Source organism: Rutilus rutilus (genome assembly GCF_951802725.1).
Source record: "Rutilus rutilus genome assembly, chromosome: 10".
In the NCBI taxonomy this organism is placed as follows: domain Eukaryota; kingdom Metazoa; phylum Chordata; class Actinopteri; order Cypriniformes; family Leuciscidae; genus Rutilus; species Rutilus rutilus.
In genome coordinates, this window is record NC_140215.1 from 13,624,554 (window position 1) to 13,642,787 (window position 18,234).

The window sequence follows — 18,234 nt, forward strand, 5'->3', positions numbered from 1 at the left end:
TTCCTAGGATTTCCTAATTGTGCAACCAGGTGTTCCCGATCACCGCTCCTGGCGCCAAGCAACGGTGCGAGAGGACAGCTGCTATCCTGGGGTGCGTTTCCCGAAAGCATCGTTGGCCAACTATGGTCGCAAGTTCATCGCAATGTCCATTGAACTCTATTGGTAACGACGGAACTTGCGACCATAGTTGGCCAACGATGCTTTCGGGAAACGCACCCCTGATCATTCATTTTGATAACTGAGTAAACAGCTATGGAGCCAGAATTGACTATTGTCATTTTTATGTTTTATATTTTACTGGAGGTCATGGTGTGCCCCGGCGCTGCCGGATCATGTATTTTCGGTTTAGCCCTGTTTGAATACAAAACCCAATTTAATATAAAAAGTCCAGTATTTCTCGCGCTCGTCATCTGCAGCTGTCACGGTTGCCAGGCGACAAGAACAATCCTTCGTAGGCTAGACCGGTCCGAGCGCTTCAGATGCGCCCTTTGATATGGGACGCTGCTGTAGTTAGCAACAATTTGTTAATATTGTGACAATAAGCCTACATTTTGTTACTTTAATTTTCGGAACTGCATATTTCGTTAAGATTTCACTTACAAATGTGAAGTAACCTGAAGTACTTTTTTCCCTCACATCACAATGTGATTACATTACACTACACAAAAGTATATAGCCTAATGTAACAACCAGATATTACTGTATATTGAAAATATACAGAGGTAAAATGCAACATAGCCTACGCAGTAATGCAGTATTAGCCTAATATAAATGCAGTAGTTATTAAAAGTACTTTTTTCAGAAAGCCGTCGATTGAATCAGCCCTGCAAACCTGTTGGTAGACAACTTAGTGGATAGTGGAAATATGCACTTTAACACTCCCAGATGATGTCCCACCAGCAGGAGGCCTTACCAGGGGCAGCCCATCCCGGTCCAGCAGCTCAGCTCAATAGAGTCTACATCATTTTTTTCTTATTTTATGTATTGTAAAATTAAATGTTTATGTTGATTTTGATATGTTTAACGTATTTTGTAAATAGTTGGAAAAAGTACTTTAATGTAGCCTAAAGAACAAATGATTTTCATTTACCAATTTGATTTGAAAAAATAAAAAGGTATAGAATTTGTTTCATGCAGAAAGTATTACTGTCATTACAAAAATAAACAATGTCCAGAACAATTCATTCTCTTTTATTTACACAATTAAAGTTGCATAAAAATAAATAAAAAATAAAAGTGAAAAAAGTTAAACAAGAATATGTAGAAAATATATATATTTTTCAATCATTCTCTCAAGAAGAGAAAACAGCCTGTCCATCCTCTCCCTTCTTTCCTGTGCACTCCTCGCCTCTGCCTCCCTCTGTAGTTGCATTTCTTCTCTGATCAAGTCCAAAAACTCGTCCTGTCTCGCCGCCTTTGTGCTGGTGCTGCTGCCCCTGGCTCCTCCTCACTGTGGGCACCCACTGCTGAACTCGGCCCTGTGTGTCCTCAGGGATTGAGGCGATGAGGACAGGGGGGTTGGTGCAATGCCTCTGTCCCAACATCTCATCCATGAGGACAAACCAGGGCCAAGTTGCAGCAGTGTGTTTCCCACTCACACCCTCTCCTGTCCCAGGACACTTGCAATCCTAAAGGCAGAGCAAATGAACCATATTGTTAACAACAACAGGACAATACATTTCAGCAAAGATGTGTGTATTACTTTTCTTTATATATATATATATATATATATATATATATATATATATATATATATATATATATCCTATATATATATATATATATTAGGGCTGTGAAAAGATTAATTAAAAGTTTGTGTTTACAAAATATATGTGTGTGTACTGTGTATAATTATTTTGTATATATAAATACACACACATGCATGTATATATTTAAGAAATATTTGCATACATATACATATGACTAAGCTCACACTTACTATAGCTAAACAAAATAAATAAATAAATTGAAATTATGTCTGATTGTAGGCTATGTTTGAAATCTAGTGGCTTTTGTTAAAATTTCATGTTATTAAGTGTTAGTTTGTCCCGGAGATTGCAGCAATATTCCACTAGTGACTAGATTATGGCTCATTTTTCATGTTACCACCATGAATGAAACTAAGAATTGTACATCTTTACAGTGAATTTGACCTAACGTTGCTAGTAGGGTCTAATAATGAAATTAAGGCAAATAATTAAAAAATGGTTAGACTAAAAACATGAATGAAGTGAGTGATATTACATGTTTTAAAAATCATGATTTTGATTTTTTGAAAATCACATTTTACTGTCAGGTCCCCTTATGAAAAGAAAATATATTTCCCTATATATGAATGATCAATACATTGAATGGTTTAACAGTATATTTGAAAATATACTGAATAATATATTGTGTTAATATTAAAATATATTGAATAATACATAAAGAATTTTCATATATTTAAAAATGTGAGACATATATTTACTAATATATCACAATGTCAGGGTTGCCAACTTTTCAGTTTAGCTCGGAGTGAGACTTCTCCGACGGGGGGGGGCTAACTGGGGGGGGGGGGGGGGGTTAACTGGGGGGGGGGCCAGGCAGGGGCCACTTGTGCTTTTAGGGGGCACACCTTTAACATTCATCTTAACCTATTTTCAGTATTATTTCAAGTCATTTTTCACCATGTCATGCATGACTACAATCTCTAGAAAAAGCTAATAAATAATATTAGCTAAGCTAATAAAACAATTTCAATTCAAATGAATGTTTCATTATGTTTAATTGTAGTGTGATATAATGATCAATAATAACACATTTTTAGCATCTAAGCACATCTAGGCACTTTTTTACACCTGGGGTGGGCGATATGGCAATAATATCACAATTTTTGTTTGTTTTTTTTTCAGAAAAAATCACGATTTTATCATGATTCTTTTTCATGTTGGTTTTACTATTTTGCATGTGACTGAGCATTACAGCCAAACTAATGTCCCTACTTTAAAAACAAAGCCTTATAACAAAATATAGGTAACAAAATATAAAATAAAAAAGAATGGCAGACGTTTAGGTCAAAGTGGCGAAGATGAAATCTTTGTCACTATTTTCTTTGTTATTAAAAATTAAGAACAGAGATACATATTACACATACACAACTTAATATACAAATGAAATAAACAGTGCTTTATTTTTTCAGCTATAGGTGTATTTAACAGTAGAATTGAAGAAAGTAATTAAATGGACAAATATGAAAATAAAACACAACAGACTTAAAGTTCTCAGTCAAGAGCAGTGAATGATTTCCTCTGTGTGTTTTGTTGTTTTATTAACATTAACGGCATAGTTCTCCCCCCAAAAAGTCATAATTTACTCTCTTAAGTTGTTTTAAACCTGAATAAGTTTCTTTCTTCTGTTGAAAATAAACGTTATTTGAAAGAATGTCAGTAACCAAACAGTTGATGTACCCCTGTGACTTCCATAGTATATTTTTTTCCTACTATGTATGTCAATGGGGACCAGCAACTGTTTGGTTTTGGGTGAACTATCTCTTTAAGAACAAGCGGCAGCATGTTTATTATTAGGGCTACTGTCTCTTTAAGAACTGCACGCGACGCGTCTAATATACACGCATATATGACAAGCAGATTTTAATTAATTTTCTCTGTTTGCTTTCACTTTAGACATAACCAACTTGTTTATGTAAACATTGTCTGTATTTGACAGTATTAGCGCAATATAAGACTCAAAAGATAACTTTTAGTCCAGTGACAGGCTTTTAGTGCATATGCGCGTCGAGTGTACGCGCTCAGTAAAGCGCATATTTGAACCGCGCATCAGCAGCGAATGACATGTTTAACCGGCAAGGCTTTAAAGCACATGCAAATAATTAACTTTTGTGAACTGCAGTGTCCCGTTCCTCTGCGTTAACATTTGATGTGAATATACGTCGTGCTGCAGTGTAGCCTATAGATGAAGGCGCCGCAACTGATAAAATGCGCAGTTGTAAGACTTTCCCTCGCTGCCGTGCGTGCGCGCGCTATCGGTTGGACGACAGTCTCTGTCTCGCATGCGTGCTCGCTCTAGGTTCTGGGAGATTTTTAACTAATTTGCGCCATAACTAGTGGTCCATCCAGTAGTTAAGAGCCTGAATTGTTTATAGTAATTCTGAAACTTAGTGCACATGAGTGAAAAAAAAATACAGCACAGAAGAATGTCTATTTTTGCGTGAGATTTCTTTGTTGAGCGTGAGAGCGTGAGATTGAGGCTGAATGCGTGACTGTCACGCGAGATGCGTGAGAGTTGGCAACCCTGCAATGTATGTAATTTTATATTCAGTAATACACTTCATAATATATACAGGGATTAAAGTTCTCAGTCGCTACGAGAGTATACGACGGATTTCCGTCAGTATCAGGGTCCCCCCCCTGTCCTTCTATCTTAAATTCACTGTTCATAATTTTAATGCTGTAAATATGCTTGCATTTCTCAAATAGTGTAATAAATGTCTTAATTTTAGTTTGAATGGGAAAGACGAGGTGTATGCTATTCACCCTACTTAGGGGGATGTGGTCAAAGCCTGGAGTGGAGCAAAAGCATGTTCCTCTCTCCACTCTAAGCGTTCTGTTATCACTCCGCTCCTGATCCACCGCTCACGGAAAAACTGCTCCGTGTTCACTCATTTTTAAGAAAGTTACAGAAAACAACTTCTACAAACAATTTTAATTTGCCAACAGTTAATAATAATAAATAAAAGTGCATGACGTGCAAATCAGATAACAATCAAGTGCAATATAAACTTGTCAGGGCATCACTCCCGAACCGGCATCAACACTCCATTTTCAACATCTGCTTGCTCCTTCACACCACAGACACGTCTTTTTGCCGTCTGTGTCTGGCGTGATTTAACTTCTCCCCAGTTGTTCCATGAAAACCTGCAAAGCACGGCCTGCGGTGTAAGATATCTACGACCGGACTCTCGTAGACTCGTAAGTTACACGGACTTCATCCTCCGTGAAGTGCTTAACACACAAAAAAGTGCCCCTCTTCTCTCGGTATAGCCCAAATCCAGCGCTTTTTCAACATTTCGTCACAAGGAAAGCTGTGCAATTATAAATAGGGTTGTTTCTTCTGTGAGTGCAAACATAAAAAGGTACGCAACAGGACTGGCCGCTTTTAGTCTCCGCATTTGTCCTCCGACTGCTACTGCTAGCGCTTTCACCGGAAAAGAGTTTACCCTACTTCCGGTCTCGGCGGCCATTTTTGTGAAATAGGCCTATTGGCCAGCAGCGCGGACGAGACATCTAGCCTTTATATGATATCTATTCATGACATCTAGCTATTTATATGAGGCTATATGCCTATGCTCTATGCACGACTGCTTCCACGTTTTGTCTCAGCCCGCCCAGTTACATCCGGTGCTGCGTCGGAAGCAGTTTTTGCATTCGGTGGAGATAATGGTAAATTACACTCGCTGTTTACAAGAACTTCCAGCGGTTAACGTGAATGATGTTAACAATATTGTGAGGCAGTTAGCTGTCACACCTAAGAGTAAGAAAGCAAAGGGCTTTAAATTATATATTTCGAGCTACATCGACAACTTTGAGGGTGAGTATTCTCTCATATCATGGGAAATCCTACTAGCGAATCGGTTTCTAACATCGTTGTCTCCGTTTCTGAGAAAATTAATTTTATGAAAGGTTTGCCGCTGGTACACTTCGCTATAGAAATGGCGGCCCGCCTATTTCACTCAGGAAACTTGTCTATAGAACGCGCTACGCGGAAGTAAAGACGCTGGCTGAGATTCTACCGGAAATACGTCAACAGCGTTCGTGCATAGAGCGTATTCATTTCATTGACCCAGAGTAGACATAAAAGATTCAATAGCGTGCCGCACGAGTGCTATTTTTAGACCGCAAGGCCGCGTGACGTCAGCAACGTAAACCGGAAGGGGGTCAACATAGAAGCGCGCTCGCTTATGATTCATGCTAGTACTGCTTGTTTTCTGCCGGTTATCCCTCAAATAAGAACATGCCGAGTAAACACTGCTGCTATGGAACTTGCAGAAACGACTCCAGACACTATGACCGTCCACATATGAAGGATGTATTCTTTATTCGTTTCCCGAAGCCAAAAACCCAGAGGGATAAATGTGAACGATGGGTCAACTTGTGCGGACGTCCAAAAGACCAGTTCAATGCATTAAAACATTATTTTGAATGAATGAATAACTCTCTCTCTCTCTCTCTCTCTCTCTCTCTCTCTCTCTCTCTCTCTCTCTCTCTATATATATATATATATATATATATATAGTTACTTGTAGGTGCTACTACCCTGGTGAAAAAAAAATATGTTAAGTATACTTGAAGCCAGACTAATTATTAGTATACTTCAAGTGTGTTAATGATTAGTTAACTTAAAGTGTGCTATTTTGAAACAACTAATTTTGTACTAAGTATATTTTAGTAGTAATTAAGTTGTAGTAAAGCATAACTTTAAATGTATTTAGTGTACTTTACTAAATTGGAACAACTTTAAGTATATTTTAAGTATATGCCTGTGTAGGGACTAGTTACATACTTGATTAGTGTATTAAAGTGTACTTTATTTGTGTTACAAGTACATTACAAATTAATTACAAGTGTCTTCGAAACATACAAGAAATATACCGTAAATTTATTAAAAATATATACTAAGTATACTTGCAGCCACACTAATTATAAGTATACTTCAAGTGTGTTAAGGATTAGTTAACTTTAAGTGTGCTATTTTGAAACAACTAATTTTGTACTAAGTATATTTTAGTTGTATTTAAATTGTAGTAAAGCATAACTTTAAGTCTATTTAGTGTACTTTTGTGTGCTAAATTGGAACAACTTCAAGTATACTTAGTATACTTTAAGTATATGCCTGTGTAGGGACTATTTTCATACTTGATAAGTGATAATAAAGTGTACTTTATCTGTGTTACAAGTACATTACAAAATCATTACGAGCAATATACAAGTCTATTATTTTTGAGTAAAAATGATATTCTCCGTAATACCTTTGGCTTAATCCAAATACTACAAATAGCACACTTTGTCTTCAATAACAAATGCACATTAATAAACAAATATTACTTAGCTATACTTTGTACAATATACTTTAAAGCTATAGTAGGTAATGTTGGAGAGCTAGCAAGATTTGAAAGCGGCACCTCTTCTAAGCTCCACCCCCTCCCGTCAGTACTCCGTCCAAAGCTACGCCCCCACAAACATGAACGCGCATCCACAGTCGGAGTCAGCTGCAGGTCACAGGAAAGCAGAGTATTTTTGTCATGTTGGAATAAATATTTTGAAACGATAAATGCCTTTCCTTTACCATTTCAGCATAAACAAGCTATTACTTTTCTTACCTCCTTACATGCTAAATGAATAATGACAATGAATGTGGTATAACACTTTTTGTTTTATTTTTTAACAAAACGAACAAGAGAGACCTAAGAGAAATACTTTTTTACACAAGTATCTGTACTTTCGCTGCTTTTGATTGTCATAAACAATCTGTATTTACATATAATAAATAAGAAATAAATATATATAAGAAAAGGAGTGTCCAGGGATGGCTGACAGGTCAGGCTTTGCATGAGGCGTCGTCTGCTGTGGTGATCTACTCCTTTGGCAGTGATTTACCTTTAGGAAGAATATCACAATTACACATCTGACAATAATTACTGCATCTCAAAGACACACAAAGAATGACAACAAAACTTTGTTTCCATTTCACACAGTAACAAACATTTCTTCTCGTAGCTAACAAAACACATATGCCACATCACCACAGTTGTCCCGTTTATAAGCAATATTAACGTCATTTTATCACAATTATAATGCAGACACTTGCGACTATGGCTGTGCAATATGTTCAAAATGGCATGTCCTAAAAGTCAGATAAGCAGACCTGTAACGCAACTGGCTTACACCGACAGAGAAGCTAATGTTAGCATTGCTAGTTAGCACTAGCTACAAAAGTAGCTACGTGGCCTAACGTAACATATATCATGGAAATAACAAATCCCCCCGAAGCAAAACAAATAATTACCTGTTCAGCAGAAAGAACGCAACCTCGGCATCGCTTTTCATCACTTTTGCTCCCTCAGTTGTCTCCACCATTCAAATGCTGCAATGTTGACGCAAGTTTGTTCTCTGGCTTTATCCAGTGCCTGTTTCGTTGCAGCCTTTTCTGCCTCCGATTTTCTTTTTTTTAGGCTTTTTATCAGGTCGAGCAGTTACCAGCAAAGCTGGCATTGGTAGATTTTGCTGCATTTTCTCTTCCATTGTGCCGCAAACTCCTGCTTACTCGGTGTAGTGAGCTGAATGTTTCCGAGAACGGTGACATGTGATGAGTGCACGCAGGGCAGCGCACGCAGTGGGGCTCGGGCACGAGACATTGAAGGCATCTGATTGGTTCTTTACACTCGGACCGAGTGGCAGTGATTGGTCAGAGTTTTTACTGTCCTGCAGCTGCTACAGAGGTCTGATTTTTTTCATTCCTTTTTCTGAACACATAATGTATTGACTACTCTCAGGATGGAAGGACCATTTCACCCAGTATAAAAAAAAGTGTTTCTGAACAGGATTACCTACCCTAGTGAGTGAACTTCCATTTTTGGCCATGCAATATAGCCAGTGTTTACTTGGCTGCATGTTAAACGGCCACTTGTGACATCACAATCCAGTAGCTGCCACTTTCTGTACAGTAGAAAACACATTTTCTTGTGTGTTCCAATGGTGTGATTGTTGATGTAAAATTTGTAATGGATTTGTGTTTATTGTACATTGTGCCTATCTTTAACATTGTATATACTTAAATTAAAAATCCTTAAATCACAATTACAAAAGTAGCCATTTGTACACTGCATACTCAAATCTATTTTAAGTAGATCAACAAAAGTATGTTTTCTTTAAATACACAAAAACTTAAAAGGACTTGTAGTGTACTTTTTAGAAATATGTTAAAAGTGTGCTTGTTTTTAGCATATTTCTTAAAAGTGTAATTAAGCATATATTTATTACCAATGTACTTATAGTGCACTTGTTAGAAATATATTGAAAGTATGCTTGATTTTAGCATATTTCTTAAAAATGTAATTAAGCATATATTTATTACCAATGTACTTATAGTGCACTTGTTAGAAATATATTAAAAGTATGCTTGTTTTTAGCATATTTCTTAAAAGTGTAATTAAGCATATATTTATTACCAATGTACTTATAGTGCACTTGTTAGAAATATGTTAAAAGTATGCTTGCTTTTAAATATATTTTTAGAAAATATACTAAAGTACTATTATTTTAAAGTGTGTTAAAAGTTGTATTATAAAAATAGATAAAAAGCATGATGCTAATATACTTTTAAGATATTTAAAGATAGTATATTTTTTTTAAATATATTTGCAATGTACTATTGAAAAAGGGAATATATTTCAAATATAATAAAGTATACTTTTTTTTCACCAGGGTACTGCCTTGAATGACATGTATTTATCATAAAAGTCATATGTAGGCCTACTTTCTTAAAATACTCTTATTTAAATATGTAAGACATGTTCAGCCTCTGCCTTTTTCTAGCAAGCCTGGTCATGCTACAGGTAGGTCTAGGTCCTAGATCTGACAGATTTACTTTTTCTGTAGTAAGGAAACAGCTTTAGGGGGAGGGTAAAATAATTGAGAGAATTTAGATTTGATATTAATTAAAAATGAAGTGTTGTTGGTTGTGACCAAGTAGCATTAGCGATCGCTAAACAAAAAATAAATACACTAATAATAATAATATAAATTACCCCCAACAACTGTCAGACGTAAGACAACCAGAGGACATAGTATATATGACAGACAGGACATAGGGTGGTAAAAGATAGCTTGTTGAAACTGCAAAATGTCACTGTCAGTGGCGTAAGGCGATGTTTTTTGGGGGAGAAATTCTGTCGATAACAATCTACCTCTGGATCAGGTCGGCTCTTTTTCCCGTCTTTTTCAGCCCTCTACACTCAAGCCATCTCTTCAATTGAATATTTGTATGTTCTTCTACTTCTATACCAGTGAATTTGGCACCGGGGACATCATTCTCGGACAGAGTTAGCAGGTTTAGCTCAGTAGACATCTCGTCCGTAAACTGTTTACATGCGTCTAGCATGAGTGACACGCGCGAGTTTGACCCCCCTAGCAACCGTCGCTAGCTTAATGAATATTAATGAGAAAAGGTGACGTATATCGTGCGGTACGCTATTGGGACAGCCTTCATCGAGCCGCGGTGACGCAATCGGCCTACAAATGCGACCTTCCAAGGATGCAGCCTTTGAATTGGGACGTCCTTCGTCGCGCCGCGGTGACGCAATCGGCCTTCAAATACGGCCATCCGGCCTTCAAATACGGCCTTCGAAGGACGCAGCCTTCACTTTGGGACACAGCTATAGAAACATGACAAGAACAAACCCAAAAACAAAACCTTGACAGTAGGCAAATTTGGACTTCATCCAGGGCTCTTTTTGTTTTCTGTCTTTTAAAATATCCCATTACTGGTATAGTATCTCACAAAAGTGATTACACCCCTCACATTTCAGAAAACATTTGAGTATATCTTCTTAAGGGACAATACTATAGAAATGAAACTTGGATATATTTTAGAGTAGTCAATGTGCTGCTTGTATAGCAGTAGCCTATACATTTACTGTCCTCTGAAAATAACTCAACATACAGCCATTATTGTCAAAATAGCTGGCAACAAAAATGAGTACATTACACAAATTAAAAGGTGTAAAGTTGTTGTAAAACCTGCTGTTCACTCTTTTATCTTTTCTGGTTCAGACTCAGAGTATTGAATGGCTACAGGATGTCCGGTTAGAACATTACGTCTCACACCAGGGGGTACTTGTAGATTAATTATTGTGCAAATGTCATGTGGTTCTGTAAACATAAAACAATATACAAAATATAAATAAACCTAATTGTACAAATCAAAGATCTATACACAGTACTAGAATACTGGAATACGTATAATCAGCAAGGTTAAAGGGCATTAGAGAAATAAAGCAATATAATAATATACATATATATTCTCTATAAACGGACACGGGCACACGGCAGCCATTGTAAGTCCACAAGAATGAAAGAAAGTGCATATGAAGTGTGCCATTTCGGACAGGGTCAAAAGCAGTTTATTCAACGTAGTGAAGCATCTCTTCCATTGACATCCATAAAAAAGGTTGCAGCCGGCTTGCCTTGATGCCTTCTAAGTGGCTTTGATCAACAACAAAAAAAGTGGTCACGCAGCCATTCTCCACATAATACAACAACTCCCCCTAGTGGGCATTTAAGTGAACACATCACATAGCAGGTGAAATTGGCACATTAAACTATGGTTGTTTGACCATCCATAAATATATTTTAGATGGTCACAATTGTATTTTGACTAGTCATAATTATAATTTGACTAGTCAGAATGATGATTAGAGATATCTGCAATTGTAATTGGACTAGTAAATTTTTTTATTATTCGAGATTTCTCTATACTTTTTGACTGGTCTTCCTAATCAAGATATCTGCAACTGACATATCATACATACACAATAGTAATTAGAGACATCCCTAATTTATTTTTGACTAGTCAAAATGATATTTTCAGATATCTGTGCCTGCTCCTGTAGAAACTGCTGTTGTGGCAGACGGAATTGACATTAAATTAAACTTCACTTAAATCTCCTCTCAATACCTATTCTGAAACTTCTCAAATCAATAAAAGCATTGATAAAGCAAATCATGTGCATTGTGGAGTTGAAGCAAAATCATACAGCCGTGGCCAAAAGTATTGGCAGTGACATAAATTTGTGTTTCACAACGTTTTTTGCTTCAGTATTTGTAGATTATTTTTTCCACATTTCTATGGTATAATGGAAAACAATGATAAGCATTTAATAAGTTTTAAAAGCTTTTACTTGCAAAAACATTCAATATGCAGGGTCAATATTTACAGTGTTGACCCTTTTTCTTCATGACCTCTGACATAGCATGCTGGATATCAGCTTCTGGGCCAAATCCTGACTGGTGGCGATCCATTCTTACCTTATTTTTTTGTGGGCTTCTGCTTGGCCACTCACCTTTTGAGGATTGACCACAGGTTCTCTATGGGATTAAAGGGCCCCTGTTATGGATTTTTGAAAATGACCTTTCATGTAGTGTGTAACATAGCTCTCTAAGTGAATGAAAACATCCTGCAAAGTTTTAAATCTGAAAGTGCACCGTATATAAAGTTATTGTCTTTCAAAAGTAAGAGTCGACTCTGAGTCAGTGAAATGAATCGTTTTTCAAACGAGTCATAAGCCATTTCGTTGTGACGTCAAGATGAAACATTATCTTATTGCGTGTGCAGACACCAGGGAAAACTTGAACCTCAAACACTGCAGCTGATTCCTGTGGATACTAGATGGCATCATGTCGAGAATACGCTGTGAAGCGTCTATAGAAGGACAAGGACAAGCATGTGAAGATTTGGTGGTTAAAATTCATTTTTTACCACGATTCCACAGCAGTATAATCCTAAACTTTAGCTGTGTTCCCTTTATTTTACTAACGACTGCTTCTCAAATCTCGGAGTTTAATGCAGGATTCGCAAACCGCTTGCTCTTGAAAGACGGTGTTCAAAATACTTCGTTTTGAGTTTTATATTGTGTAGGTCTCCTGCTAACTGGTTAGCTCACATTATTACTGTCTTACTGAAATACTTCTGCTGATCTGCTGTGGGCCACTATTACCTAAAACTGTGTCTATTAAAGGGATGGTTCAGAGTAATTTCAACCCAGGTCATTTGCACCATGACCTCGAGCCAAACACCCTTTTCCTTGCTGGACATTCTGAGGCCATGTCCACACTAATACGTTTTCGTTTGAAAACGCATCTTTTTCTCTCCGTTTTGGCCTTCCGTCCACACTGAGACAGCGTTTTTATAAATGAAAACGAAGCTTTTTGAAAACGCACTCCAAAGCGTATACATTTGAAAACGCCGTTTTTGCGTTGTAGTGTGGACTGTGAAACCGGAGGGATTTAAAAACGATGACGTAAATTTAGTCATGTGACGCATATTGTACCAATAGATGTTCATGTTTATACCAGTATTGTGCCAGTTATGTGCTATTCACTTTCACACTGTTGCTAAAAATATTCTACATTGCACACTCTTCATATCACAGTCCTGCAAAGATGACAGAATGTATTCACATTTGCTGTCCTGCGGTAATACATAGTCGCGTTTTAGACCAAACATGTGGTGACTGCGTGTGACCTGGACGCATCAGTGAATGGTGAGATATTTTACTGAATAAAATTATCTTGTCAGAAGAATTGCGCGATAACTTCATTATTTATTTTTCCATCTGAATCATATCAGTGAGATTTTGTGGGGTTTTACACATGCGCAGTAAAGGTGAATTTAGCGTTTTCAGGCGTTTTTCAAAAGTTTCTCATCCACACTGAAACGTCCGAAAACGCCTGAAAACGCTAGTGTGGACGGAGAGTGAGACATCCTAAAGCATTCTTCACTGCACTCAAACCTCTCTCCTTGAAGTTCCTGATGATCTGGTAAATTGTTCTTTCAGGTGCAATATTCTTTGCAGTGATTTCCTTGCAAAACAGTCAAAGGCTGTGTCTGAAAGCTGATAAATTGTGCCTTCGGAGGACGCATTCCAAGATCAGACGGCATCAAGTGTCCGAATGCAATGTTAGTTTCACTTCCTGTCTCATGAGATACCTTCATCTTGATTTTTGAAGGCAGCATAGATGTATCCTTTGCTGTATTTGGTATCCCACAATCCTGTGCTTTCCATTCTGTGACAGAGCTAGAAAAATAAAGATGGTGTTTGAAAGTTGCGGCTGGTCGTCAGTTTGTGGAGCCTACATGTAGCCTACATTTTTGATTAACGGTTTTCACTTATGATGTAATTTCTAGCGAAATTTCTATTGTAGTCATTAAATATTCACTTAGTTTTTGTCAAACCCCTCTTTATTTGCTGTAGATCATTAAACTGTTACGCTACCTTACAAGTCTGTCCGAAATCAGTTTTGTGAGGTACCTGTACCTTTGTGCACAAATGTTGCCTGCAAAGCCATTGCCTGATAGGGCTGCCTACGTTTTCGGACACAGCCAAGATCTCCAGAAGCACTTGATAATTACAGGCATGTGTGTTGGATCAGGGTTGGATTTGAACTCTGCAGGAATAAATCTCCAGAGCCCAGTTGTTCAAAAGTAATCTGATCAGATTTCGGCTATCGGATTGGGTCAAATCTTGGATCAAAATGGGTTGTTCAAAAGAGAAAAAGGATTCTGAAATCAGATTAGATTACAAAATGCAATTTTGGTTCAAATCATCACTTTTTAGTAGGATTGGGATACCTTTGATCTAAAAAAAATCTGAATTATACTGATCCCAGCAAAAAGGTCAAATCAACAATGTCAGAATGTAAATGCTTAAACATGTTTCACTTGACAGGATGTTAATGGATTAGACAGTTTGCTAAAATTATAGCACTGCTGTTAATACTGTAGATAAAATATACTTTAAAGATTTGTTGTTAACTAGCCTGTTTCAGTCAGCTATTTATAACAAAGATGGCTCTAGTGCAAATGGCAGGACCAACATTATATTTAGGACATGAACTAAAAAGCATACTAAAAATAAATATGCTTAGCCTCAATTGTTCATTGACCATAACAATGACAATCAGCATGTGACAAATGAAAGGGCTGCTCAATTATTCATCAGAATCAGAACATAAATTTGCCTTCTTGCTCCTTTGTCTCTGAGTCCATTTCAGACATATCTAGACAATCCATTTGAATGCAATTCAACTGTCCAAAAAGGTTTTATATTTTTATATCCACAGTGGAAATTATGGTGATTACAGTAATAAAACATATGCACATGCAGAGGTGTACACAAAAATGATTGTAAACTACATACACTAATAAATAAATATATACATATAGTACAGTTTTAATACATGAAATATTCCATATTTATATATACATACATATATATATATACAGGTTACAACTCTAAAGACAACAACAAATTCCAGTTTGAAAGTGACTAAGAATCCACCACAAATCATGAACATTATCTTGCTGAACATATAATGTAAGAAATACCCAACATGTTTGTCCAATATGAAACGTTTTACAATCAGGAACTTTGGAGGATTTGATTTGATTTGATTTAAGTCTTAGGCCAGAAAACAGTGCCACTATTCATTACAGCAAAGAGCAAAACACAGAAATGTATATTTGAAAGGGGGAACCTTGTTTTAAACATTTTTGCCCAAAGCATTTTTTTTCCCCTGGCTCCTCCAAAGGCTTTGATTTACATTGACACAATGAGGCAAAGCATTGACTCTGTGACTCTTCTTTAAAGATAATTTGACATTTCAAAACTTCTGAGATGTGCAACAAATATAACACTGTGAAAAGGATCAAAATTGTTCATGTTTTATATTAAACTTTCAGATGAAAAAATTATGCTTCTACTGTTGTTTGAGAGGAACTGAGAGAACCTCTTTTAATAAAACCAGGATCTTCAGGAAAATAAATCTGCGATATTTCTCCTTAAAAAATGTAACACTGATGAGAAATATTTGAAACACTGATTTTTGATTCGTAATGGGTTATGGCATAGATTGTTGTGCTTTATCATAACTAATTTCTGACAAACTGAATTAGATGGGTTTATATGATCAGATAGGACAGAACTGACAATACACAATGGGAAAATATATGCTGTAGCAGCTATAAAATGTAGAAATAATATAAAACATAGAAAAGAAATCATATATTATCCTTATTGGAAAACATCACTAGAGCAGTAGAAAAAAAAAGGCATGACAGGTTTATTTTTTCTTCCTGCTATATAAGCAAAGAAATTTCAAGCTTGAACAAAAACACAGTCAAGAGCAAGGTTTATAAATGTGTTAGGCAGCATTAATGGGCGTGTATTTCATAAACACAAGTCGTTGCTTTATCGATAATGCATTACGCACGATCAAAAATAAATTAAATGTAAAAATACCGTATTACCACAATAAAAGAGGTGAACTACAAATCACAATTTATTCATCACACAGGAAAGGCTGTTTTCTTCAATATATTACCCCTTTTTATCCAAACATAAAACAATTGTTGAAATCAAGCAGGCTGAAAATGATTTTGTATGTTTGGCTTTCATGCCACTATTATGGCATTGACAATTCCAACTCCCTAACTGATGTTTCTGACCTTACCACAATCTCATGGAATTCCAACATGATGCTAATTTATGTTTCAGTCAATTGAAAAAAACATACATGCCCCAGAAAAATAGATATGATCAACAATATCTACTTGCAAAAAGCTCAACTTTATCCATGATGCCTCGGTCTGGTGCTTATCAGAGTACGTAATTAACATTTGCTCTTTGCAAAAAAGTAACATACAAAGCAGCACAAACACACAATCAAACCAGTCAGCACTAGGTAATCGGATACATACAATACAGGTATACGTTTTTTTCCTCTTCTGTTCTTGGCAGTAACAAATATTGTATCAAAATACATCCAATATTATAAACTGTGAAAAAGTGAAAAAGAATTTCAACCAAAATAGTACTAGTCCAAAATTTACAAGCGTAGAAAACCATATGGACAAAAGCAACTGAATCCATCAGACGGAAGTCTCGGACTGTAGCTGTAGTACAAACTTGTGGGACTTGGGGTGGACGTACTCCTCACTGAGTTTGAGGTGAGGGATAGCTTTGCTTGTGACCACTAAGCTGAAGTCAGACGATTTGAGCTGGAACTCAGAGCCGTGATGGAGGGGACTGGTGACAGACGCCTCGCTGACCAGCGTCCACTGCCGGGTCTGCCAGCACTCTCTCCCGTACTGCAGCGTAGGCCCAGCCATCAGATAGCTCTCCAGAAACGCCTAACAGAGAACAGCAGCATCATTTCTCTTCAGTGATATCTGCTAGTACTGTACAGTGAGCTGATTTGATTAGAAGTTGTGTAGTATTTTAAAATCGATTAGATTTGTCCTAAAACATCAGTAAAAATGTTTGAGTAAATAATTCAATAGCGAGACAGAGAGATTGACAGTAATATGCAGTACAGACAGATCAGTTTAATTGAGAAAGAAAAGACCAATCACAATTCAGTGTGTGCAACTACGGTAAATACGGTCGTCACTTCTCTTCTGAGTGTGTCAGTTTTAACTGCGGTTGAAGTTTCAAACATTTATTGGAGAAATTGTGAGTGGAAATCATTTACATTTCTATTGATTTCATACACAAGAATGGGAAATATGATGAAAAACTAAATTCATGACATAAAATCATAGACTGTAAAAAAATATGGACGTAGTGTCCATATTCACCCCCAGTAAAAATTCACCCCCCTCACAGTTGTCTTGAAGTGCAAAATTAGCTATACAGACCAAAACCACTTTTTGTACCAGGCTGTAAACATATTTTTTTCTGCTGTAAACATGAATTGACTCTCTTTTGCACCCTCTAGCGACCAGTCGATGAATTGCAGTTTAAGTCACTTACGTGTTGGTTCTGTCAGGACCACTATCGTCAAATGCAATTGACAATTAGCATACAGTTAGGATTGGCGGTATGGTTATGTTCTGGGCAAGAACTCCCTGCACATCCATGCAGCTTAGCATGGATAAGAGCAGGGAGAGCAGCAATAACCCCCCTTAGGGTAAACAGAACAGAACCAACAAAAATGTAGCATTAATGTCAATATTTTAATGTAGAACAATGAGAATTTAGTCTGATACAAGGGGAATCAGAATGCCATACTGAATGGACGAGAGGAGGAGCTGGGGATGGAGGAGGGTAATTAGCTCCTGAGAAACGCGATAGCTGCTGGTAATACTAGCAATGATAGGCGTTGTATTCCTATAGGTAGACGTGGATCAGCTGAGAGTCACTGATGCGAGCTTGACTAACGTGACCTGCCAGAACTGACCCTACGCTTGATTTTCAAGAGAGAGACAGGAAGGTTGCCGCTTGCATAAAATAAATACTATGCCTTTAAATATGTCAAAATATATATACATATTTATTATTAAGGAAATGTATGTAAAATTAATAGTAAATCAAATAATTTTACACATAAACTAAATTATTTAATTTATATTTTTTGTTTTGAAACTAGGCAAGCACAACTGGTTCATATAATAACACAGGGC

At 36.8% G+C, this 18,234-nt stretch overlaps 1 protein-coding gene and 1 long non-coding RNA gene across 4 annotated transcripts in view; both read right to left on the reverse strand.

The window, feature by feature from the left end:
* Window positions 1-7,408: 7,408 nt before the first annotated feature.
* On the reverse strand, window positions 7,409-8,796 carry LOC311298913. The gene is made up of 2 exons (XR_014629017.1): window positions 8,062-8,796; window positions 7,409-7,652 (listed from the first exon to the last, which is right to left on the reverse strand). It is a non-coding gene; the product is annotated as an uncharacterized lncRNA (long non-coding RNA).
* Window positions 8,797-14,876: 6,080 nt separating this feature from the next.
* vangl1 (VANGL planar cell polarity protein 1) overlaps window positions 14,877-18,234 on the reverse strand; it is a 38,388-nt gene continuing 35,030 nt past the window's right edge. For all 3 annotated transcript variants that reach the window (XM_084421446.1, XM_084421444.1, XM_084421445.1), the window contains one exon: window positions 14,877-16,962. In XM_084421446.1, the coding sequence (XP_084277572.1) occupies window positions 16,702-16,962 (261 nt within the window). In that variant the 3' untranslated portion in view covers window positions 14,877-16,701. The remainder of the gene's footprint in view (window positions 16,963-18,234) is intronic.